The 26,361-nt window shown below is 38.7% G+C and overlaps 2 protein-coding genes across 3 annotated transcripts in view; one reads left to right on the top strand and one right to left on the bottom strand.

The window, feature by feature from the left end:
• Slco1b3 (solute carrier organic anion transporter family member 1B3) overlaps positions 1 to 26,361 on the bottom strand; it is a 1,042,880-nt gene that overhangs the window by 816,761 nt on the left and 199,758 nt on the right. The window lies entirely within an intron of this gene.
• LOC142855849 (solute carrier organic anion transporter family member 1A5-like) overlaps positions 1 to 26,361 on the top strand; it is a 76,156-nt gene that overhangs the window by 14,449 nt on the left and 35,346 nt on the right. For both annotated transcript variants that reach the window (XM_075982374.1, XM_075982375.1), the window contains exons 4-8: positions 1,158 to 1,299; positions 13,736 to 13,868; positions 19,133 to 19,239; positions 20,917 to 21,063; positions 25,908 to 26,006. In XM_075982374.1, the coding sequence (XP_075838489.1) occupies positions 1,158 to 1,299; positions 13,736 to 13,868; positions 19,133 to 19,239; positions 20,917 to 21,063; positions 25,908 to 26,006 (628 nt within the window). The remainder of the gene's footprint in view (positions 1 to 1,157; positions 1,300 to 13,735; positions 13,869 to 19,132; positions 19,240 to 20,916; positions 21,064 to 25,907; positions 26,007 to 26,361) is intronic.

Raw genomic sequence — 26,361 nt, forward strand, 5'->3', positions numbered from 1 at the left:
TACCAAATCGTCACACTGTACTGTGTTCCTGAGTGCCCTGTCTACAAGCCTCAACTGCATCCTCTGACGGAATCATAAACTGCATTTGTCTCTCTGAAACATCAGACTGACACTGAGGTCCGATCTCCTCCCTTCATCCAATTTTTCCAGTTTTAAATCATGCATTGCATACTCATAATGAGACCTAACTTTCCTATCGTAATAGTGTTTCCCACCTTTTAACGTGGGAAATAGCTATCTCTTTTAACTAATTTTTCCTTTAAGGAATCCCAATTATCTCAACAAACCTGCCACCAATGACAATTCAGATGATGGGGAGGGGTGAGGCTGACTGCAGCTGCATAGAACAGTAGGAGCCTGAGCAGGTTCAACTGTGGTCAGAGGAAGGGGGTCCAGAAAATTCTACCAGGAGAGAAAGGAAAACCTAGTCGGTGAGGTGGTGACTCTGGCTGTGTGTAGCTGCAGCCTATGCCGGTGGTTCAAAACCATGGGCAAGCTGCTTTTTCCTAATTCTCACCCAAAAAGTTGGTCACCAGATGTAGCATAAACCCTTATTGTTCTTAATAATAAAATTCCTGAGTCAGATACTAGAGGGTGAAAGCAGAGAGATCAGAGGATCAGTGCACCCAGCTACTAGAGAGACCATTTACCTCTACCAAATCTGCACTCTTATCTTCAGGCAAACTTATTTATTATATTACATATAAAATATCACTATATTCAAGGACATCTAGAGACTAGTCATTCCTGAAAACTTGAGCAGATATATGCTTTGGTTAAATTCTGTGTTCTGTTTCTTACCTTCCTCAAAGTGGATAGCACTTGTCTTGGAGAAAACCTCGTAATGCTGATGACCCATCAGTGACTGTGTTGTACATTGAATAGCTCCATGTCTTTCTGTATGAATAAGGTACACTCATAAAAAAGCAAAGACATACCTTTATACAAAACTCACTGCTACTAACCTACTATTCTTAATGCATTTCCAGAGTTAGGAGACTATGGTAGAAGGGAGATTGTAATTTAAAATTTCTTCCATGTTCAAGGACTGTTTAATTTGGAAACAAACCTCATGGTAGAGGCTGTTTTGTAAGTAGGTGGTAGATATATAATTAAAAACTAAGTTCTCACTTTTTCTTGAACGTTTTTCTTCCTAGATGTTTCTGTTGGCATTAACAATGTCATATATAGCCAAAGCTCTATCAGGAACGTATATGATTTCCATGCTCACACAAATAGAGAGGCAATTCAATATCCCCGCATCTGTAGTTGGATTTATCAATGGGAGTTTTGAGATTGGTGAGTTAAATTTACTTATTACTACATATTGATATTCTCTCATAATTTCCTGCATAAGATTTTCAAAACTTACATACTTACATGATTCCTGAAGTGATTGAATGGCCTGGTTTGGGTGTGAAGAAACTATTTTTTAAATATCTCTATAATAATATGTATTTTTTGCCATATACCCTGATATGGCCTCTTTTTCTGACAATGGGAATATGATTTAGAGTATTACTATCTAATTCCATCACTTGATAACTCAGGCAGACACTAAGGCCTTTTTCAAAGCATTTTAGAAGGTTGCCATTGGAGCCTGGAGGAACTAGTGTTCTGAAGGAAGGAGCAAATGCTTCTCTGCCCCCACTGTGCCTGTGAAGGTGGCAGCTCTCCACTCATAGATACTAAGGAAGATGAAGATACTTTCCTGTGTCCGAGTTGTGTCAGACACAATTCCAAAGATTTGGGTAATGAGAGTAATGAACTGGAATATGACAGTACAAAGGATGAAGGAGGGTAAGATGTTCTCTATAAACAAGGTGACCTGGATGTCTTTTGTTCTTAGTATTTATTTCCTTCAAAGCGAAATTGTTTTTAATGTGTTTAACCAAAACATCCATGAAAATCAGGACTGTGAAGTAACTAACCCACACTGAGGTTGTTCCATCTTGTCTCCCATTACAAAACATCTTACATGTGTTGTAGGTTTTTTCAGGGAACTCAGCACAAATGCCTTACACAGACTTTTCATAGATTCAGTCATGTTCTAGTGTGTTAGATGGAGCAAGTGCTGTTCATTCATTATCCACGAACCTAAAGAACACATTGTACTAGGGAAGACAGTCTCTTAAAGGGGTAAAGGTGATCTGGAAATAGAATCGACAAGTAAATGTGAAGGGGAGATGTGTACAGAGGGTGAACCATTAAATAGTTTGCACAGGGATCAAGTTAGTCCTGTATTGTTAAGGTTTCCATCCTGTTTGGTTCCTGCAGTCATTAAGTACCAAAGAAATCACACAGAAGTCTACATTAGTAACTGATTGACCCATTAGCTCAGGCTTCTTATTAATGCTTATAACATATTATCCCATTATTCTTGTCTATGTTAGCTACTTTCTCAGTACCTTTTTCAGCAAGGCAGTCACATCTTGCTTCTTCTGTGGTCTGGTCACAACTGCAGAGGAATGGGCTTCCTTCTTCCCAGAATTCTCCTGTCCTCATTAACCTGCCCCATTTCTGTCTGGTTGTCCTGCCTTTACCTCCTGCCTGGCTACTGGCCAATCAGCGATTATTTAAAATATAATTGACAGAACACAGGCCATCGTGACATATCACTTCCCCCTCATTTATTTAAAAAAAAACAGGAACTCTGAATCTTTTATCCTTACCATTAGCCATAACAACTTGTAATCAACATTCCAAACAAAGGAAAATATCCATAGTACAATTTTGGGAATATGGGAGTAATTTTCCAGGCTACTTCCTGCTTCTTGGGCATGCTCATAATATTATGGAGACCTAAAGAAAATTTAGAATTATGATCAAGTCCTGACTGGAGTAACCTCTGAGGCTTGATCATCTGAGGCAACAGTCTTGAATGTGTTCTAGATGTAGAACTCAGACATCTGTGCCATCTGTTCCTACCAGAAATTTCTCAGGTGGTCTTCCTTGATCACCCCTGACTTTTCTTAACTCAGAATACATTCATAGCCTCAAATTTTCTGTGGAATCAAAAGCAAAACCTCTGCTCCAAAGTAACATACCTTTTGACTTCAATTTTGAAGTTGCGGTATTTTCAAAATATCTATCATGGATTAATTCAGCAGCATTTATGAATAAATATCTTTTAACAGCTGTTGCTCCTTCTTCAGCATTTTTAAATTCAAAGATAACATAATAATACACATTATCTAGACCCTCTGTGTATTTTTAATCTTTATGTGGCTTTATTTTAACCTCTCTTTCTTTTATTTTTACTTTTAATTTTTGGCTTTTTAAGACAGATTCTCTATGTATCTTTGGCTGTCCTGGAACTCTCTTCATAGACCAGGCTGTCTTAGAACTCACAGAAATCTTCCTACCTCTGCCTCCCAAGCATTGGGATTAAAGGTGTATATCACCACACCCAACTACTCTCTTTTTTCTTTTTTTCCCCAAGTCTACACATATTTTTAAATACAAAGTAAAACATTTAGAGGGTTTTTTCTTTGAATCAATTTTTACTGTATATATCTCTCTTTTTCTGACCACATGAGTTTTTAATTTGCTAAGCAATATCGGTAGGATTAAAGGCATGGCTTTGACAGCTTGATGCAGCCCATACCTTAGCTTTCTGAGATTCCAGGCTCAGGGCTGAGGTACTGGCTGAAGCCATGTTTATTTCCACAATTCTATGGCATTTCAAGGTCCCTGAAACCAACAGAAATCATGTGGTCACCTTTTCATCAACATCTTTTAAGTGTTTTGTGGCAGGACCTCTTTAAAGAACTGCAAGGTGTTGCACCTAATTCTGGGTCATGAAGCCTCTCTTAAACAAGAGTGTTTGCTTCTAGCAAGCAGAGCCCACCTGAGAAAATGTTGCTATCAATAAGCCATGCTTAACTCTATTCTTTTCTGTCTAGGATTACTTCCTAAGCTCTGTCAGGCTTTGTGTGGATGCAGTCACCCCATGTTGTGTGCCATTTGTTGTTGGGATTTGTGTGCAGCCCAGTTCTTTTTTTTTATTAAAAAAAATTCTGCCTCCTCCCAGTCTGCCACTCCTCTCCCCCTCCCCCCACTCCTCCTCCCCCCACTCCTCTCCTTCTACCTCTCCAGTCCAAAGAGCAGTCAAGGTTCCCTGCACTGTGGAAAGTCCAAGGTCCTCCCACCTCCATCTAGGTCTAGGAAGGTGAGCATCCAAACAGGCTAGGCTCCCACAAAGCCAGAACATGAAGTAGGATCAAAACCCAGTGCCATTGTCCTTGGTGTCTCATCAGCCCTCATTGTCCATCATGTTCAGAGAGTCCAGTTTTATCCCATGCTTTTTCAGTCCCAGTCCAGCTGGCCTTGGTGAGCTCCCAATAGATCAGTTCCAATGTCTCAGTGGGTGGGTGCACCCCTCATGGTCCTGACTTCCTTACTCATGTTCTCCCACCTTCTGCTCCTCATTGGGACCTTAGGAGCTCATTCCAGTGCTCCAATGTGGGTCTCTGTCTCTATCTCCATCCATGGCCAGATGAAGGTTCTATGGTGATATGCAAGATATTCATCAGTATGGCTATGGGATAGGGCCATTTCAGGTTCCCTATCCTCAGCTGCCCAAGGAGTTAACTGGGGACATCTCTCTCGGCACCTGGGAGCCCCTCTAGGTTCAAGTTTCTTGCCAACCCTAAGATGGCTCCCTTGATTAAGATATATGCTTCCCTGCTCCCATATCCAACCTTCCTTTATCCCAACCATCCCATTTCTCCAAGCTGCCCCCATCCTCCCCTTCTCACTTTTCTCTCCCCATCTCCCCTTACCCCCATCACACCCCACCCGCAAGATCCCAATTTTTTTGCCCAGCAATCTTGTCTACTTCCCATATCCAGGAGGATAACTATATGTTTTTCTTTGGGTTCACCTTCTTATTTAGTTTCTTTAGGATCACAAATTATAGACTCAATGTCGTTTATTTATAGCTAGAAACCAATTATGAGTGAGTACATCTCATGTTCATCTTTTTGGGTCTGGGTCACCTCACTCAGGATAGTGTTTTCTATTTCCATCCATTTGCATGCAAAATTAAAGATGTCATTTTTTACCGCTGAGTAGTACTATAATGTGTATATATTCCACACTTTCTTCATCCACTCTTCCATTGAAGGACATCTAGGTTGTTTCCAGGTTCTGGCTATTACAAATAATGCTGCTATGAACAAAGTTGAACAATTGATTTTGTCATATGATAGGGTATTTTTGGGTATATTCCCAAGAGTGGTATTGCTGGGTCCAGGGGTAGGTTGATCCCAAATTTCCTGAGAAACCGCCACACTGCTTTCCAAAGTGGTTGGACAAGTTTGCATTCCCACCAGCAATGGATGAGGGTACCCCTTCCTACTCAACCTCTCCAGCAAAGGCTATTATTGGTGTTTTTGATTTTAGCCATTCTGACAGGTGTAAGATGATATCTCAAAGCTGATTGATTTGCATTTTCATGATCGCTAAAAAGGTTGAGCATGACCTTAAGTGTCTTTTGGCCATTTGAAACTCTTCTGTTGTGAATTCTCTGTTCAGTTCAGTGCCCCATTTTTTTTTCGTTTCTTTTTTTTTTTTTTTTTTTTGATTTTTCGAGACAGGGTTTCTCTGTAGCTTTTGGTTCCTGTCCTGGAACCTACAGCTCTTGTAGACCAGGCTGGCCTCGAACTCCCAGAGATCCGCCTGCCTCTGCCTCCCGAGTGCTGGGATTAAAGGCGTGCGCCACCACCGCCCGGCCAGTGCCCCATTTTTTAATTGGGTTAATTAGCATTTTAACATCTAGTTTCTTGAATTCCTTTTATATTATGGAGATCAGACCTTTGTCTGTTGTGGGGTTGGTGAAGATCTTCTCCCAGGCAATAGGTTGCCTTTTGTTTTAGTGACAATGTCCTTTGCTTTACAGAAGTTTCTCAGTTTCAGAAGGTCCCATTTATTCAATGTTGCCCTTATTGTCTGTGCTGCCAGGATTATACATAGAAAGTGATCTCCTGTGCCCATATGTTGTAGGGTACTACCTGTTTTCTCTTCTGTCAGGTTCAGTGTGTTCAGATTGATATTGAGATCTTAGATCCTTTTGGACTTGAGTTTTGTTCATGGTGATAGATATGGGTCTATTTCCATTCTTCTACAGGTTGACATCCAGTTGTGCCAGCACCATTTGTTGAAGATGCTTTCTTTCTTCCATTGTATACTTTTAGTTCCTTTATGGAAAATGAGGTGTTCATAGGTTTGCGGATTAAAATCCGGGTCTACTATATGATTCCATTGGTCGACTTCTCTGTTTTTATGCCATTACCACCCTGTTTTCATTACTGTAGCTCTGTAATAGACTTTGAAATCAGGGATGGTAATGCCTCCAGAAATTCCTTTATTGTATAAGATCATTTTGGCTATCCTGGATTTTTTGTTTTTCCAGATAAAGTTGATTATTATCCTCTCAAGATCTGTGAAGAATTTTGATGGGTCCGTGATGGGGACTGCATTGAATCTATAAATTGCCTTTGGTAGAATTGCCATTTTTACTATGTTGATCCTCCCAATCCAAGAGCAAGGGAGAGCCTTCCATTTTTTTGCTATCATCTTCAATTTCTTTCTTCAATGCTTTAAAGTTCTTGTCAAATAGATCTTTCACTTCCTTGGTTAGAGTTACCCCAAGATATTTTATGCTGTTTGTGGCTATCGTGAAAGGTGAAGCTTCTCTGATTTAGCTTTCTGCTTCCACATCCTTTGTGTATAGAAGGGCAACTGATTTTTTTTGGAGTTGACTTTGTATCCTGCCACATTACTAAAGGTGTTTATCAGCTGTAGAAGTTCTTTGGTGAAGTTTTTGGGGTCGCTTATGTACACTATCATATCAACTGCAAATAATGAAAGTTTAACTTCTTCCTTTCCAATTCGAATCCCCTTGATCCTATTATGTTGTCTTATTGCTATTGCTAGAACTTCCAGCACTATATTGAAGAGGTATGGCGAAAGTGGACAGCCTTGTCGTGTTCCTGAGTTAAGCGGGATGGCTTTGAGTTTCTCTCCGTTTAATTTGATGTTAGCTGTTGGCTTGTTGTAAATAGCTTTTATTATATTTAGGTGTGACCCTTTTATCCCTAATCTCTCCAAGACTTTTATCAAAAAGGTATGTTGAATTTTGTCAAATGCTTTTTCAGCATCTAATGAAATGATCATATTTTTCTCTTTCAGTTTATTTATATGATGGATTACATTGATAGATTTTTGTATGTTGAACCAGCCCTGCATCTCTGGGATGAAGCCTACTTGGTCATAATGGATATTTTTTCTTATGTGTTCTTCGATTTGTTTGCCAGTATTTTATTGCGGATTTTTGCGTCAATTTTCATGAGTGAGATTGGCCTGTAATTCTCTTTCTTGGTTGAGTCTTTGTGTGGTTTTGGTATTAGAGTAACTGTAGCTTCATAAAAGGAAATTTTCTTCTGTTTCTATATTGTGAAAGACATTAAGGAGTATAGGTATTAGGTCTTCTTGGAAGTTCTGGTAGAATTCTGCATTGAAACCATCTGGTCCTGGGCCTTTTTGGTAGGGAGGTTTTTTGATAATAGTTTCTAATACTTCACGACTAACAGGTCTATTTAGATTGTTCACCTGGTCCTGGTTTAACTTTGGTATATGGTATTTATCTAAAAAAAAGTGTCCATTTCTTTAACATTTTCCAGTTTTGTGGCATACAGGCTTTTGTAGTAAGTCTAATGATTCTCTGAATTTCCTCTGTGTCTGTGGTTATGTCCCCCTTTCCATTTCTGATCTTATTAATTTCCATATTCTCTCTCTGCCATTTGATTAGTATGGATAGGGGTTTATCAATCTTGTTGATTTTCTCCAGGAACCAGCTTTTTGTTTCATTGATTCTTTGGATTGTTTTCTGTGTTTCTACTCTGTTGATTTCAGCCCTCAGTTTGATTATTTCCAGTCTTCTACTCCTCTGGGGTGAGTCTGCTTCTTTTTTTTCAAGAGCTTTCAGGTGGGCTGTTAAGTCTCCAATATGTGCTTCCTCTGTTTTCTTTAAGTGGGCACTTAGTGCCATGAACTTTCCTCTTAGCACTGCTTTCATCGTGTCCCATAAGTTCGAGTATGTTGTTTCTTTATTTTCATTGAATTCAAGGAAGACTTTAATTTCTTTCTTTATTTCTTCCTTAATCCAGGTATGGTTCAGTAGTTGACTGTTCAGTTTCCATGAGTTTGTAGGCTTTCTGGGGATAGCGTTGTTGTTGAAATCTAACTTTAATCCATGGTGATCTGATAAGACACAGGTGGTTACTAATATTTTTTGTAACTGTGGAGGTTTGCTTTGTTACCAAGTATGTGCTCAATTTTTGAGAAGGTTCCATGAGCTGCAGAGAAGTAGGTACATTCTTTCTTATTTGGGTGGAATGTTCTATAAATGTCTGTTAAGTCCATTTGATTCATTACCTCCATTAATTCTCTTATTTCTCTGTTAGGTTTCTGTCTGATTAACCTGTCCATTGGTGAGAGAAGAGTGTTGAAGTCTCCTACTATTAGTGTGTGCGGTTTGATGACTTCCTTGAGTTTTAGCAATATTTCTTTTATGTAAGGGGGTGCTTTTATATTAGGGGCATAGATATTCAGGATTGAGACTTCATCCTGATGAATTGTTCCTGTTATGAGTATAAAATGCCCCTCTCCATCTCTTCTGATTGATTTAAGTTTGAAGTCAACTTTGTTAGAAATTAGTATGGCCACACCTGCTTGTTTCTTAGATCCATTTGCTTGATAAGCCTTTTCCCAGCCCTTTACTCTGAGTAGGTCCCTGTCTTTGTGGTTGAGGTGTGTTTCTTGTAAACAGCAGAATGTTGGATCCTGTTTTCATATCCAATCTCTTAGCCTGTGCCTTTTTATAGGTGAGTTGAGTCCATTAACATTAAGTGATATTAATGATCAGTGGTTGTTAACTCTGGTCACTTTTTTGGTAGTAGAGTTTGTGTGTTTCCCTTCTTTGGGTTGTGCTGGTGAAGGGTTTCTAGATGTCTTAGTTATTTTGGTCATTGTTGGACTCCTTGGTTAGTGATTTTCCTTCTATTACTTTCTGTAAGGCAGGATTTGTGGCTATGTATTGTTTAAATTTGTTTTTATCCTGAAAAAAATTGTTTTCCCCATTTATAGTGAACGAAAGCTTGGCTGGGTATAGTAGTCTGGGCTTGCATCCATGGTCTCTTAGTTTTTGCAGTACATCTATCCAGGACCTTCTGGCTTTCATAGTTTCCATAGAGAAGTCAGGTGTAAGTCTGATAGATTTACCTTTATAAGTAACTTTGCCTTTTTCCTTTGCAGCTGTTAATATTCTTTCTTTATTCTGTATGTTTTGTGTTTTGACTATTATATGGTGAGGGGATTTTTTTTTTGATCTATTCTATTTGGTGTTCTGTATGCTTTTTGAACCTTCATAGGTATATCTTTCTTTAGGCTGGGAAAGTTTTCTCCTATAATTTTATTAAATATATTTTCTGGACCATTGAGCTGCACTTCTCCTTCTTATACTCCTATTATTCTTAGGTTTGGTCTTTTTTTTTTTTTTTTGGTTTTTCGAGACAGGGTTTCTCTGTGGTTTTGGAGCCTGTCCTGGAACTAGCTCTTGTAGATCAGGCTGGTCTCAAACTCACAGAGATCCACCTGCCTCTGCCTCCCGAGTGCTGGGATTAAAGTTGAGCGCCACCACCGCCCGGCTCTAGGTTTGGTCTTTCATTGTGTCCCAGATTTCCTAAATGTTTTGTGACGAGAATTTGTTGGATTTGCTGTTTTCTTTGATCAGTGAGTTTATTTTCTCTATGGTATCTTCTGAATCTGAGACTCTTTCTTCTATCTCTTGTATTCAGTTGGTTATGCTTGTTTCTGTGGTCTCTATTCATTTACCTAGATTTTTCATGTCCAGCTGGCCCTCTGTTTGTGTTTTCTTCCTTGCCTCCATTTCAGTTTTCAAGTCTTGAACTGTTTCCATTATCTGTATGATTATTTTTCCTTGGTTTCCTAGGATATCATTGACTGATTTACTCAATTCTTCATTTCTGTTATACTTCTCATCCATTTCTATGAGGGCATTTTTTATGTATTTTTTTATTGATAAAAGGAGAATAAAGAAAAGAAAGAGAAAAAAAAACAAATTTCCACCTCCTCCCAGCCTCCCATTTCCCTCCCCCTCCTCCCATTCTTCTCCCCCTCCTCCCACCCCTCTCCCCTTCCCCCCACTTTTCTCCCCCTATGGTATTTAAGGGTCTCAATCACTTTCATAAAGTCAATTTTTTTCTACTTCTTCTTGATTAAGGTGTTCATGTCCTCCTGTTGTGAGGTCGCTGAGTTCCAGTGGTTTCATGTTGTTTTTCAGACTGTTGGGTGAATTCTTGCATTGGCGCCTGCCCATCTCTTCCTCTGAATGCTCCCCTATGGACCTTCTTTTATAGGATCAGGTCTCCTTGCACACTGATGAACCTTCCCAATGATGGCACTCCCAAGTGATGGCTCTCCTGGTGCCTAGATCAGATCTCCGTGCTGCTTGGGTAGCTCGTAAACAAAAAGCCTACCTTGCTTGCCGCAATCAGGCTATTGAGACAAAAGAACTACCGCTCTCCCGGTTGCCCTCACGATTCAGTCCCAGTGCCTGAACAGGCTGAGCTGGGTGATGTTATGTGCCTGAAGAGGGGAGGGAGGCAGAAGGAGGGGGTTCTGGATGCAAGCTGGGTGGGATAGGAAGAGAGAGGCAGTATCTGGGGAGTATATCCCCTGCAGGAAGACCAGGAAGTATAGGGGGGGATGAACGTCTAAGTTCCATTTCCTGGGCTGCTGCCGCGGGTCAGTAACTCACTCACCCCAGTGATGGCTCTCCTGGTGCCGAGATCAGATCTCCATGCTGCTTGAGTAGCTCGTAAACAAACGGCCTACCTTGCTTGCGGCAGGCAGGCTATTGAGACAAAGGAACTCCTGCCCGCCCAGTTGCCTTCACAATTTGGTCCCAGCACCCAAATAGGCTGAGCTGGGTGATGTTATGTGCCTGAAGAGGGGAGGGAGGCAGAAGAGGGGCATTCTGGGTGCAAGCTGGGTGGGATAGGAAGAGAGAGGCAGTATCTGGGGAGTATATCCCCTGCAAGAAGACCCTGGCCCAGTTCTTGCAGTCATTAAGTCCCTCCAAAAATCACACAGAAGTCTACATTAGTTATAAACTGATTGTTCCATTAGCTCAGCCTTCTTATTAACTCTTCTAACTTATATTAGCCCATTATTCTTGTCTATGTTAGCCTCTGGCTCCATACATTTTTCAGGAAAGCAGTCACATATTGCTTCTTCTGTGGCCAGGTCACAACTGCAGATGAATGTGCTTCCTTCTTCCCAGAATTCTTCTGTCCTCACTGTATTATGGGAAGGTGTAAGTTATTAGAACATGAACCTGGAGAAGTGTGCAGGGATGAAATAGGGATAGAGAGTATGGCTTGCTCTGGAGTATGTCTTTTATCTCTCTGGTGGCAGAAAGACAGTATGGGGTTGGAAAAGGTCATGATCTTTCTATGCTGAGGACTCATATTGAAAACCCAATGCCACCTGAATTCTGGATAATGCTTTAGTTATACAAAATCAAACCGTATAGATCAAAAGGAATGCAGTTACACTGAAGTATAATTGTCAGAACATTTAAACGTCTTATCAGGAAGGAATATTCATGCTTTTTAACAAGGCAAAGATTATCTACATCTGATTTTCTAATAATTATTGACTGCATGACCTTTTGCAGTATTTACAACATCCCCAAGGTTATAGGCCTTTTGGTGACAGATGATGGCTCCTCACGCCATCATTGCTTTCTACACTACCATGAACAGAAATACTAATGTCCAGTTAATGATTTTTGAAAACAATTCCTACTCAAGTTAATGGAAAACTCTAATTTCTGTGAAATCACTGATCTTTAAACTAAAGGTAAAAAGGTCCTATTTAAAGCTGAAAATTATAATACCGCCACTGACTGGGGAAGTCTTAAATGCAATCATTGACCAGTGAATGCAGCATTTGATAGGCTTTTCCCTACCAAATGGTAGTTTTGCAAGCAACCTTACCAGAGCCTAGATAGCACCTTCCCATATCCCACACACCTTCCCACAAATTATTTGAGGGGGATAGCAAAGCAATCTAAAGGCCATTTATGCCTAATGTGAAGAAGGGAAGCTTTTCTTTTCAAACAAGAGATTTCAGACAAGATTCTGTGCATCCATGGTTGTTCATCAATAGACTAGAAAGATGCTCAGAGTTCAAACAATTGGTGTCCTAGCCGGGCGGTGGTGGTGCACGCCTTTAATCCCAGCACTCGGGAGGCAGAGGCAGGCGGATCTCTGTGAGTTCGAGACCAGCCTGGTCTACAGAGCTAGTTCCAGGACAGGCTCCAAAACCACAGAGAAACCTTGTCTCGAAAAACCAAAAAAAAAAAAAAAGGAAAAGAAAGAAACAATTGTTGTCCTGGGACATTACCTTCTGCATGATGATATCAATGACAGGTCTTGGAGGGACCTATACAGAGGTGGGGTACATACCATTCAAAATAGTGCACCACCTCTTCTACGTAGATAGCAGACTATATAGAAATAGAATTTGATGAAAAACAGTCTTCAAGCATCTTTGAAATATTTAAGATAACTGAGAAGTTTTCTAAGCCATTAAAGAAGTGGTGCCTGATTTTTCTGACCATTGCTTTATATATAGTATAAGAAGAGTTAAATATTCATCAAAATAAAAGTATGAGATTTGTAGAGTGTTTACTTATATATTTATTTCTTTTTAATTCCCCTTTCTTTTGTAAACAATACTGATTAATTGACCTAGGACTCAAACATATTAGACACAACATTTGACCAATCTATCTTCAGCTCGTTTATTTACTTTTTATTTTTAGGAAGTTCACAGTAAGATTCCCAGACTGGTATTGATCTCACTCTGTAGACCAGGCCATATTTGATCTTTAAGTCTTTCTGTCTTACCATACCCTATGACTGGGGAAGGCAGCTCTGTGCCAACAGGAAACACTTTTTCTTTCATTTCTTAAGCATATTTATCAAAGGCCCTTAAGTCAGAATGGGGCTCTCCACTGGGTTTTAAACCTAAGCTTTCTCCTAAACCACAGAGATGAATATTTGATTTGAACTTTTGACTCCTGCAATCTAGTCCTAAGACATGGTTGGAGGGTTAGGACTTTGACCTCTCTGTTAACAGTATTGCTTGATCTAAGGAAGGACGTGACAGTATAAGCAGACATCCTGATTGGCCATGTTGAGCGATTAAGGAATTTTTGAATACTAAGTTAAAAAACATGAATCCATTTGATTCTGCATAGAGTTAGATTAGGCATGAGAAGAAGTCAGAGGTGATGTGTAGGCTGACACCTGCTTTTTTATATTTTACCAAGAGCTGCATATTCCTGAATAGAGCATTTAATATTCTTCAGAATGGAAAAGAACTTTTCATCAGGGTCACACCTGATATGTGTGTGTGTTTGTGTGTGTATGTATGTATACACACAATCACATATACAGACACACACACACACACACACACACACACACACATATATATATATATATATATATATATATTTAGTCTCTCTCTTTCTTTGTATATATATATTTCTTAAGATAGTTATTTCAACAATGGAGAGGCTGTTGACTATGATCTGCAAATATTTTACTAAAACAACATTCTCATTTCCTTCTCCTAGGAAACCTTTTGTTGATCATATTCGTGAGTTATTTTGGAACAAAACTGCACAGGCCTATCATGATTGGTGCTGGTTGTATGGTTATGGGCCTAGGGTGTTTCTTAATATCACTACCTCATTTCCTGATGGGACGGTGAGTATTCCAGCCTTTGATTAAATTTTCTGTAAATGAAATGAGGCTCAGAATTTTTTCCCTGGGAAGAGCAATGCTCCCCGAAGTACAGAAGGCTAAAATGGAAATTGGAAGATATGGTCTCCATTCTACCAATATTATTTATGAATCTTGTGACCTTCGGTCTCCTTAAGGTCCAATCCAGTTCACTGTGAAGTGGGGATTTGAAAGACTGCTTTCAGAAAGCTGAGACACCTGAACCGATTCTCTGAATCTGCCTAAACTTATGCTGCATCATCCATCAGAACTGTTTAGACATTCCAGATACAAGGAGTCTACTGTTTGATTTAATTACAGATGAGCAAGAGATAGACTAATGTGAATATTTATTTTTATTTTCATGCTTAGCAAAGTGTCTTATATAGAAAATTGTAAAATTTAAATTATGTTCAACTATCTCTTTCCCTGTTTTCTGCTTTCTAGAGATAGTTTTTAGTTTTGGTTATTTATTTATTTTTTTTTGTTTGCCTGGATAGCTTGTAAGTTTTTAATACTTTAACGCTATTTTTTTCTCTAGGTTTAATACTTAGTCATTTTCCCCCATTTGATTGAGTTTCTTTGAGTCTCTCACTATTTCACAAGCCTCTCATTGACTGGAAGGATAAAGAACTCCAACACAAGTCAAAGACTTCAGTGTTTTTCCAAGCATGCCCCTTGCTGTTGTCTGCTGTGCTTCTCCTGCCTCTGAACAGTAAACCTCTAGACCAGCTCAGAACCATTTCCTTATGATTCTCCATCTCTCCTTTCCTTATGAATTTGTTTGGATTCCTTCCCTCATATTCCTCTTCCTCCTGCCTTCATTCTAGTCTTTTTTATTATTTCTTTTTTCTTGTTTTATTTCATTTTTAAGATCTTTAATCAATTTTATTTTTATGAGTGTTTCACCTGCATGTACATCTGCATACTATGTGTGTGTGTGTGTGGTGCCTGCAGTGATCAGAAGAGTGTGTATTTTCTCCCAGGAAGTGGAGTTAGAGATGGTTAGTGGGTGCTAGAAAATGAACCTAGATCCTCTTCAGAAGTAACAAGTGCTCTTAAACATGGAGTCATATCTCTAGTGTTGTTCTGTTTTTCTTGTTGTGATAAGATCTTGTTATAAAGCCCAGGTTAGAATTCATTATGTAGCTTAGGCTGGATACAAACTCTTGGTGATATTCCCAATTCAGTCTTCCAAGTGTTGATTACAAGGATGATCATCAAAACAACCATTCTCCAGATCCACCTGCCTCTGCCTCCTTCAGCAAATCCTACCGGCCTGCGCCACCAGAACCGGCTAAAACAACCACTCTTTTCCTCTTTCTTATGCTTAATTACGCACCAGAGGAACATCCTACCCTCTGATTCCCTGTTTACTTTCTCTGGCATTTTTCTGTAGAGAAAAAACAATCCCTATAGCCTTTAAAGACATTGACTCAAAGTTTGTGCATTTTGGAACTAGAATTTGTATTATTTGTATTCCAACTACTGTGACTTGTTTCTCTTTTATCTCCAGAATTTGACATTGATGATGATTGGTTTAAGTCTATCAGCTGCTTTTGGTCAGGACATTGTTTTAAAGATTTTTGTACTCTTTCTGGTGTATGAGGTCCTTCAGTACTTGTGTTGCTTTCATTGGTTAATAAAAAAACTGCTTTTGGCCTGGAGATAGGGCAAAACTTAGGTAGGTGGGGAGAGAGAACTGAATTCTGGGAGGAAGAAAGCAGAGTGAGAGAGCGGCCATGGAGATGCCAGGTCAGACATGATGGATTTTTCCCGGTAATCCATGACCTCATGGTGAACACAGATTGATAGAAATGGGTTAAATCAAGATGTGAGAGTTAGGAAATAGGAAGCTAGATCTAATAGCCAAGCCATGTTTCAATTAATAGAGTTTCTATGTGATTTTTCAGATATAAGCTAGCCAGGCAGCTGGAACAAGGGGCCCCACTCCCTGTAACACTTTCCTCTTTGATTATACCTTCCTCCTCCTTTTCTGCAGTCACTATTTGATCACTGCAATCCTAGGTTTCATTCATATCTTGCTAAATTTCTAACTTCATGTCTTTGAATCTTATAGTTACTTTCTCAGAAATTTAGCTTCATCATCCATGTTCTTCAATCCAGGGCATGTCAGTGGATTAGGTTATTTCTAAATGTTTATTGTCAAGGAAACCTCTCTACCTTGAATATTTCCTCTGTGGGTACATCTTATTATTTTCTCAAGAACTCAATAACTTTTCTTCTGTGATTCTCTTCTCCTTTATGTGTGTCTCTAGCTTCTTCAAGTGTAGCTTTTGTTTGTCTTTGACTTACTGTAATAGTATCCCCCATAGATGACATTTAATTATTTGTAAATACTTAACAAAGTATAACAACAGAAAGCTAAATAGAAATTCTATATAAAGAATAGACTTGGTTAATGTGTGTCTTTTGTCTTTTTCATTAGGATGAGTAAACAGGTGATTGAGACAGGACTGGCTGGTGATCAAAATGGACTGGGGGGTGACTGAGATGGATTGTTCTGGTGATTGATCTGAATTGGATGGTGATTGATCTGAACAGGATGATGACTGATATTAACTGGATGGTGACTGATCTGGACTGAATGATGACTGATCTAGACAGAGTGATGATTGAGATGGAATGGATTCTGTCTGAGTTGGACTGGCTGGTGAGTGAACTGGACCAGCTGATTTTAAGATATCTCAGAAACTTGTGTAAAATGTGATCCCAGACAGAAATTCTTTGCACTTTCTAAATAGGCAGAAACTTGGCTACCAGCTAGAAAGGAATGGGAGCATCATCTTTTAGTGCATGGAGTTTTAAAACAATGTTTCTTGTTTTTGTCCTCTGTGTAGTCATTGTACCAGTATAAATCTTTTCCCACTTGTTAGTTTTTCCACTTGGAGAGGTGGAGGATGAATCTGAGGATCTTGAAATTCTTTATGTATACTTTACCCCTCACTTTAGAATATGCTTCATGTACTCAGCTGGGCCCTGAGTTTGGATTCTCTTCCTGCAGTTTTCAGTGGATCTGAAACATTCCCTATTGTTCCCCGAACTGTGATATTTATATTTCTTTTACCATGTGATTCAGGGCCATTCTTTCATCTATGTCCCAATCTCAAGATTTTATTGAGCTTAAATGACCACATTTTTAATCCCTCATTCAGACTTTTTTTTCACCTATTTTGTTCTGGTGAAGGAGTGTGTGTGCTTTCATATGAGGTCAGGAAACAACTCTCAGGAGTAGTGTCTCTCTGCCTACTCTGTGGGACCTGACATGCAATCTAGGTTGTCAGGCTTGCACACAGGCATCTGTAACCATGGGGGCATCTGGAATTTCACATGTCATTTATATATATATATATATAATTTTGGAAAGTAAATCTCATGTAGCTCAGGCTGGCCTTAAATTTAATCTGTATTTAAGGACAATCATGAACTTCTTATTTTTTGTCTCTATCTCCTGAGTGCTAGAATTATAGGCCTGATCCATCATACTTGGTTTCATTGAGTGCTTAGGATCAAGCCCAGAATTGGTGTTTGCCAGGCAATAATGTACCGATTGATCTACACCTGTGTCTCTAGATTTCTCTATCTGTGAGTAAATGGCCATTTTCCTTTTTCATTTTGACCTTTTTTATGCCATTTTATTGTCACTTGGGAATAAATAGATGCTGAATGCACAATCTCATGTTAAGTGGACACTGAATGAAATGAAGAATATTTTAGCCTCTCAGTGTTTTTGCATGGAATTGAAAGTATGCACATGGAATTAAAATTATTTTTTACTCTTGATTTTATTCAAATTAACGTCAAAAATGTTTGGATATAATTAAGTTTTCCCACCTTCTGTCAAAGGTGGTAATTCTTTGAAGCTTGCCTGTTCTTACTGGGTCATGAGAACAGAGACACACTTACTTGTTCATAGTTCACTGGCAACTTCTGTGGGGACATCCAGGCAGCAGTTTTTGGAGAAGCAGTTCTGACTTCTGTGCAATAGTATGCAGCATAAAAATTACAATGTTGAACAATTATATATAAATAACTAAATAACGAAATAAATAAATAAATAAATAAATAAATAAATAAATAAATAAATAAATAAATAAATAGAAATAAAGGAAATCCAGCATGCATATAATTGGAAGAGTCTTAACTGGACACATTCTCCTCTACTGTTGCAGTCTGTCATTTTCTGACCAAAGTTCATTAGCACTTTTTTTCCTAAGGACACTGCCTTGTCAGGAGATGGATTCTGTCACCTCTTGTCATGACACAAGAATTCGTTTTCCTGTTGAAATTAATGAATACATTGTGAGAATGATTTTTTAAATTCTCAGAAAGGGACGATATGACCATAGCTCAGAAAATGCAGAGCAACTGTCTTGATTTGTTGTGTTGTTTTGTGTCTTTCTAAAGCTTTTATTTTCTCTGTGATACTTTAGTGAGTCTCTTTTTCATTCTTGCTTTTGTTCTTTATCTCTCCTCACTGATTTCTAGGAAATAGTCATTTAGAAATAACAAAGGGTTGGCATTAGAGAATCTGAAAGATATGTCACCTACATGTAGAGGCTTGAGAGCTAACTATAAAGAATGGGCATTTTTTGTGATAATAAATTTCTTTTGATGATATTTATTATTTTTATTTTATTCAAGTTTTTAATATTGAGTTTTGCTTTTTGTTTGCTTGTTTGTTTTTATTATGTTTTGTTTTATTTTCAAATAGGCTCTGTGAAGCCCAGTCTCACCTCAAACTAGCTGCATAGCTGAGGGGGACCTTGAGCTTCCTCTTCTCCAGTGCTAGGGTGGCAGGCAAGGACCACCACACCCTGACAATGCATTATGGAGTTCAGGCCTACAACTACATGTCCATCTTCATGATACAAATTTCTGTTTCTATTTACTTGTTTGTGTATGTGTGTGTGTCTGTGTGCCTGTGTCTGAGGATGCATGGTCGGTGTAGATATTCACATGTAGAGATCAGAGGACCACTTTATGGAGTCACTCCTCTCCCTCTCCCGTTATTTCCAGGAATGAGCTCAGGCCATCAGACTGTGCAGAGAGTTCTTTATTTGCTGTGTCATCTCTCTGGCCTAGCAATGATGACCAGAATGACTGCTGTGGAAACATGCTTGTGAGGCCTCTGGATACTGTGTTTTTATGGGAGCAGGAATCAGTGATCTGTAGATGCTCTCATTGCCCTCAGGTTCTCAAGGTGAATGTTTTCTGTGTCCACACAGATACGAATATGAGAAAACGATCTTACCTTCAAGTAACTTGTCCTCAAACAGCTTCTTGTGTTTGGGAAACAGAAGCCAGACCCTAATGCCAACACCAGACCCAGGAGGTAACTAATACTTCTTATTGCTTTTACTCAGAGACTCAGTCATAGAACACTCTTTTATGAAAGATTGTGAATGTGAAGTAGGCACCTAAGACAAATGAACAATCTCCGTTTCCCTCTTCAGGGAAGGGAGCTGTGCAAAAACATGAAATACTCTGCTCCCTGAGTTTGAATATATTTAGTAAGACTCCTTTGTTTATTAATGTGAGTATAATAAAAAATAAGTAAAAGACATCTACTCCAGTACCATTGAAGAATTAGTCCCACAATGGAAAATGACTTAAAAGGACAGATCTAGACTCGTGATGTGATCTATGCGATTGGTCTAGTTTGGTTTTCTGTTGCTGTAATAAAACATGGACTAAGCCAACCCAGTTAGGAAAAAAGTTATCTAGCGTACAAATTATACCCAATCATGATGGAAGCCAAGGCAGGAATCTGGAGAGAGTGAACAAATCAGAGAGCATTAAAGAGTGCCTCATACTGGCTATGTCCTCTGGCTTGGTCAGCTACCTCTCTTATACAGCCTAGACCTAGATACCCAAGGATGGTACCAATCACAGTGTTCTGCGAAATCTCACATCAATTAGCCAGGAAGAAAATGTCTCATACACATGCCCACAAGCCAATCTGATGGAGGCAGTTCCTCAAATGAGATACCTTCTTTCAGGTATATCTAGAGTTGTGTCATTGATAATAACTAGCCATCACAGTGATTTTACAATAAGATATACAGACAAAAACTTTTCCAGATCTGTACTGTGCACCTGAAGAACCAAAGATGAGAATTTGAATACATAGAGATGGAAACAGATTTTACTTTAATTAGGAATAAGTAAGAGTTAGACCTCAAAATCCAGTTGTGCCTAGGACACTTATGGGCTTCCACTGATTAATCCAAAGGACACAGTACATTGTCTACTTCCCTGAAAAGACCAAGTTGAGCTTCCCTACAGAGTGACAGTTCATTAGCTTAAAACAAACTTGGAAGGTGAATACAAGGAGTCAATAATTTCACCTTTTACCTTTTATGTCCATTTGACCTTGTTTATGTTATTCCAGAGCTCACAAATTATTGTCTTATTATGTTGATAGTAAAAATTAAAATCTATAGGGAAATATATGTTTACTAATCAGGTAAATATTTATTTTCTACAAAGAAATTGAGGCTGTGGGGATTTCAAACTTCCATCAATATTCTCTCTGTATTATATCAGTACAAAATAAATTCTTAGAGATATATGCACATGCGTGCTTCCTTTTCCATCCTCAAAGTTGTTTAGAAATTATGCAGTGTACAAATTAACTAACTGGACCTACTAGTTGGTGGAAAACTGAGTCCCTAGAGATGAGCAAAATTTTTGATTTTACTGCTTGCTCTTTTTTGGGGGATGTAAATTCTTACAATCAATGTGTTGTCACTAAACACTGCATTAGGAAGAAATGTAGTCATCTCTCCCATAAAGTGGTAATTAGCATAGCAGTTATATTCCATTGTTAAGTATTCCTTCAAAATATGTAATAGCTGTTACTCAATAATTCACTGCTAGCATAGTTATATAAGTTACTTGTTGGCCATCATAGGCTTTTGGCCTCAAGATATAAAGACAGATTTGAATTAACTGTCAGTAACACTTGACTGTCAAAATACTCATGTAATTTTCTGTTGTTTTAATGTAGACTGTGAAAAAGAAATTAAATCCTTAATGTGGATATATGTACTGGTAGGAAATCTTATTCGTGGAATTGGTGAAACTCCCATCATGCCCTTGGGCATTTCCTACATAGAAGATTTTGCCAAATCTGAAAACTCCCCTTTATACATTGGTAAGTTTGAAAATCAGACTTGGGATCATTTCTAACAAAGCAAGTTCTGGGATGGTTTAAAAGAGTTATTGATTTGAATACCTGTGGTTTCTAGAACCATGCACACAGTGCTATGGTACCATTGATCGTAAAATTTTTCAATGGAAGAATTAATCAGCAGTTCCTAACAAGCTGTTTCAGCAAGCAGCTTCTCACATTGGGGATCCTTCTTATCTGCTGATCCTACAGTCCTCTGATACTGCCACACTATCTCTAGACCCTTAGAGATTCACCAATATTTCCTGGAAGTCACTGGTGCAAAGAAAGTCTTAGCATCAGGAAACATCTGAGCACAATGAGAGTTGAGGAGTCGAGGAACATGGTGAAGGGCAGGAAGGAAGAATGGAGGTTGGAGATCATGTAGGAATCATTAGCTACACAACATCAAACAGCAGAGAAGAGAGTGATTGACAGAACAAAAAAGGCAGAAGAGTTTGGTATTGAGATGTCAGTCAAACATAGGAAGACTAACCCATGGAACCACAGAGAAAGAGGAAAAACAAAGTGTAAAGTATAGAAACATAAGGAAGCTAAAGTTCATATCTAGTTTTTCTGTGAGTAGGGATGGCTCAGAAAAGTTGGATGATGCTTTTGGTGGAATCAAAGAAGCCAGGTGAGATTTAAAGGGACAAAGAAAATAAAAATAATAAGAAGAAAAGAAAAATGATCAGGAAAGCATCGAAGAGAAGTGCCATTATGAGGACATGTTTTTTCTTTGGAAGGAAGTTTTGAGTGAAGGCCTTTAATGAAGTTATAATACAAGAAATACATCACAGCTCACACTGTTTTTGAGATGGTGCTAGTTTAATTTCTGTTTCTGTGAGGAAATGCAACCTTGGAGCAAGGACTTATAATATATTTGGCTTATAATTCCATCACAACAGAGAAGTCACAGTAGCAGGATCTTGAATCCACTGGTTATACCAATAAGAGCAGAGATAGTAAATCTATGCATGCTTATATCTTTGCTTGTATCATTGTAATCAGCTCTTTTTCCACTCTTACACAACTGATGACTCCCTGCATAGGGAATGGTGGTGCCCACAGTGGGCTGGGTCTTCTCACATCAATTAACTTAATTAAGACAGTCTTCTATTGACATGTCCACAGGTTAATCTAGTATAGACAATATCTCATTAAGACTCTCTTCTAGAGAGTTCTAGGTTTTATCAAGTTGACAATCAAAGATAACCATCATAGAGTCCCTTTGAAAACATGGCTGTGGAAGAATCAAAAGGCACTTGCTAACACCTTGGCTTTGATGGGACTGCGTGTGATAGTGAAGCCTTTGACCTTAACTCAGAATAAAAGAGAATTTGGAACGTGGCTTTAAGTAATAAAACTTCTGTGTCAATCAGATTTTTTATAACTTTAATAAACACCTGATATGATTGATAATTAGAAAGGATTCATTTGGCTCACAGCTCTGGAAGTTTTGGTCTATGTTGTTGCATTATGGGTTTTAGAAGCCTGTCATGAGGCAGCTCATTATGATGGAAGAATGGGTAGAGTGAAATCATTCATCCTAAGACTGAGAAGCAAAATAGAATGAGGAAAAGGAAATGCTTGTACTCTAGATGACCTGAACACCCAACACCATGCCGGGCCTCAGTAGGGTCCCATTAGACTCCAGTGGTGCTCCCTGCAAAACAAGTCTGTCATGCATGAGCTTCTGGGAAACTTTTTACATGGGAACAATGGAAGCTTCCTTCTCAATATTATAGAAAACAGTGCCTGTGCATGCAACACACATATGTACTTCTAACCTATAAATGTACATATAACATACATACAAAGCTTAATTTTTTATATGTTGAATATATAAGAATATCTGAAGTAATAGGGTATAACTTACTTACCTGTTGATAGCCGTTTCTTCCCCACCCATTTCTGCAGCAGTTTGGTCCCAAAGAAATACAGAAAGGTTTACATTAATTATAAATTGGTTTGCCTATTAACTCAGGCTTCTTATTAACTAACTCTTACATCTCAAATTACCTCATAATTCTTGTCTTTGTTAGTCAGTCCCACAATATCTTTCCACTTTTTTTTCCAAAACAAAATCTCTGAATCTAATCTCCTTTGTTTAGCTTTCTTCCTGATAATTATCCAAAACAACTTGAAACCAAAACACTCTAAACAAAGACAAACATCCATCATTCATTTTTTGGGAATGTGATTGTAGTTTTTTTAGGCTACTTTCTGCTGATTGGGGGTGTTGATAATCTTATGGGGACCTAAAAATATTTAGGATTAATGTAAACACCTGACTGGGTTATTCTCTGAGACTTGATCATCTCAGCCAGCAATCTTGAGGTTGTTCTTGATGTAGAACTCAGAGGAAACTCCTACAGAGGTCTTCTGAAATGTTGGATCATCTGGGCCATCTGCTTCTATTGGAGATTTTTCAGAGGGTCTTTCTTGATTAAACCCATTTTTTTCTTAACCCAGAATGAATCCACAGCCTCTTATTTTCTGTGAAAACAAGTAAAACCTCTTCTCCAAAGTAACATAATTTTTAATTAAATTTTGAAGTTAAGGCATTTACAAAATACATATGTTGAATTAATCTAGGAGCATTTATAATCAAGTGTCTTTTAGCAGCTCTTGTCCCAACCTCAGCCATCAAACAATTCAAAGATAACACAATAACAGAATATCCAGATTCTCTGCACATTTTCCATCTTTACATGGTTTTATTTTAAACTCCATTTCTTTTATTTTTACTGTAGTAGGAGCTGCGGGCTGTGTTCTGCCGCCCGGCCCCTGGCTGCCTGGCTAGCTTATGCCCCAAAATAACAACACACAAACTGTATTATTTTAAACACTGCCTGGCCCATTATATTTAGCCTCTGCTAGGCTAATTGTCACGTATTAATTTAGCCCATTTCTAATAATCTGTGTAGCACAACTAGGTGCACTTACCAGGAAAGATTCAGCATGTCTGACCTGGCAGCTTGCTTGATCGTGTCTGGTTCTGAGAGGAGCTGCCCTGCATCTTAGCTCATTTCCTCTTCCTCCAAGCATTCTGTTCTGTTTACTCTGCCTATCTAAATTCTGCCCTATCAGATGGGCCAACGCAGTTTCTTTATTGACCAATGAAATCCCACATCATTTATATTTTTTTTTGAGACAGGGTTTCTCTGTGTATCTTTGGCCCTCCTGCAACTTACTCTGTAGACTAGGCTGTCCTTGAATTCACAGATATCCTCTTGCCTCTGCCTCCCAAATCTATGATTAAATGTGCGTGCCACCATACCCATCCACTCTTTCTTTCTTTCTTTCTTTCTTTCTTTCTTTCTTTCTTTCTTTCTTTCTGGACTTTATCCTTTTTTGTTTTCTCTCCCAAGCCTACATATATTTTTTTTAAACACACTGTTAACTGTTTAGAGGATGTTTGTCTATCTGAATCTATCTTTAGTGTATATCTCTCTTTTTCTGACCACATGAATCTTTAATTTGCTAAGTGATATGACTAGGATTAAAGCTGTGGTTTTAAAGCCTGGATCTACTCATTCCTTAGCTTTCTGGAAGCCTAGCTTCATGGTGGAGGTACCATCTGGAACCATGCTTATTGCCACAACCCTATGGAGATTCAAGGTCCGTGGCACCACCAAAAGCATGCTGTTGGCAATTCATAAACACCATTTTAGTGTTTGGTAGTGGGGCCTCTTAAAATTACTACAAAGTTTTTGCAGCTAGAGCTGAGTCAGGAAGTCTCTATTAAATGAGATGTGTTTGGCTCTAGCAAACAGAGCCCACCCGAGAAAATGTTGCTAGAAAGAAGCCATGTTTAACCATGTACTTTTGTGTCTAGAATTACTTCCCAAGCTCTCTCAGGTTTTATGTGGATGTAGTTGTCCCCATTGTCATCACTTGTTAACAGAGGTTTCTATCTATTGTAGCTGCTTGTTTGTCCCAGCTGCTGGCTAGCTTAGCCCCAAAATAATCACACAGAAATTGTATTAATTGAAACACTGCTTGGCTCATTTGCTCTAACCTCTTATTGGCTAACTCACATCTTGATTTAACCCATTTCTATTAATCTGTATTTTGCAACATGGCAGTAGCTTACCAGGAGAGATTCTAATCAGTGTTCACCTAAGGTGGAGGATCCATTGCATCTCCCTCTTTCTGCTTTCTTCCTCCCAGAATTCAGTTCTGTCTTCTCCACCTACCTAAGTTCTGCCCTATCAGGCAAAATCAGCTTTCTTTATTCATTAACGAATACAAGCAACACACAGAGGGGATTCCCACATCATCTATCCTGCCCAGTTCTGCAGCCATTCAGTCCCAAAGAAACACATAGAGGCTTACATTAATTATAAACTGGTTGGCCTATTAGCTCAGTGTTCTTATTAACCTAGGCTTACATTCTAAATTACCACATAATTCTTACCTGTGTTAGCCATGTGGATTGGTACATTTTATCAGTGAGGCATTCTCATCTTGTTTCTTGTGTCTGGGTGATTACTGAAGACTGAGCCTTTCGTCTTCCCAGAATTTTCCTAATCTGGTTATTCTGCCTATATTCCCTTCCTATTTGCCTCATCTATACTTCCTGCCTGGCTACTAGGCAATCAGTGCTCTATTAAAGCAATACAAGTGACAAATTTTTACAGCGTATAAACTATTGTCCCACAGCACTTACCAAGTTTGCCAGATTTGATACCAAGCTTTGCAAAGCAAGTAAAGAAATCTAATACTAAAAAAAGAATTCAATCCCAAGACTTTTTTTATTGTGCAAGCAAACTTTTTGTCTTGTTGTATAACTTACTATCTTTTTTTTTTTTTTTTACTTCCAGGGATTTTAGAAGCAGGAAAGATCTTTGGCCCTTTGATTGGACTTTTGTTGGCATCTTTCTGCGCAAACATCTATGTAGACACTGGGTCTGTGAATACAGGTAAAATACATTTTATCTATATAGTATAGTCTCTAGAGTGTAGGAGACTGCTCCAGATTGCTATACTGCTGCCTCCTTTGATACTTAGTTAGGCTTATTATCACTGCTTTCAGTCTGCAGACCCAACAGTAACAAAGGTAGGAAAGATCTTTGGCCCTTTGATTGGACTTTTGTTGGCATCTTTCTGTGCAAACATCTATGTAGACACTGGGTCTGTGAATACAGGTAAAATACATTTTATCTATATAGTATAGTCTCTAGAGTGTAGGAGACTGCTCCAGATTGCTATACTGCTGCCTCCTTTGATACTTAGTTAGGCTTATTATCACTGCTTTCAGTCTGCAGACCCAACAGT

The sequence above is a fragment of the Microtus pennsylvanicus genome, chromosome 8, assembly GCF_037038515.1.
Source record: "Microtus pennsylvanicus isolate mMicPen1 chromosome 8, mMicPen1.hap1, whole genome shotgun sequence".
Lineage (NCBI taxonomy): Eukaryota > Metazoa > Chordata > Mammalia > Rodentia > Cricetidae > Microtus > Microtus pennsylvanicus.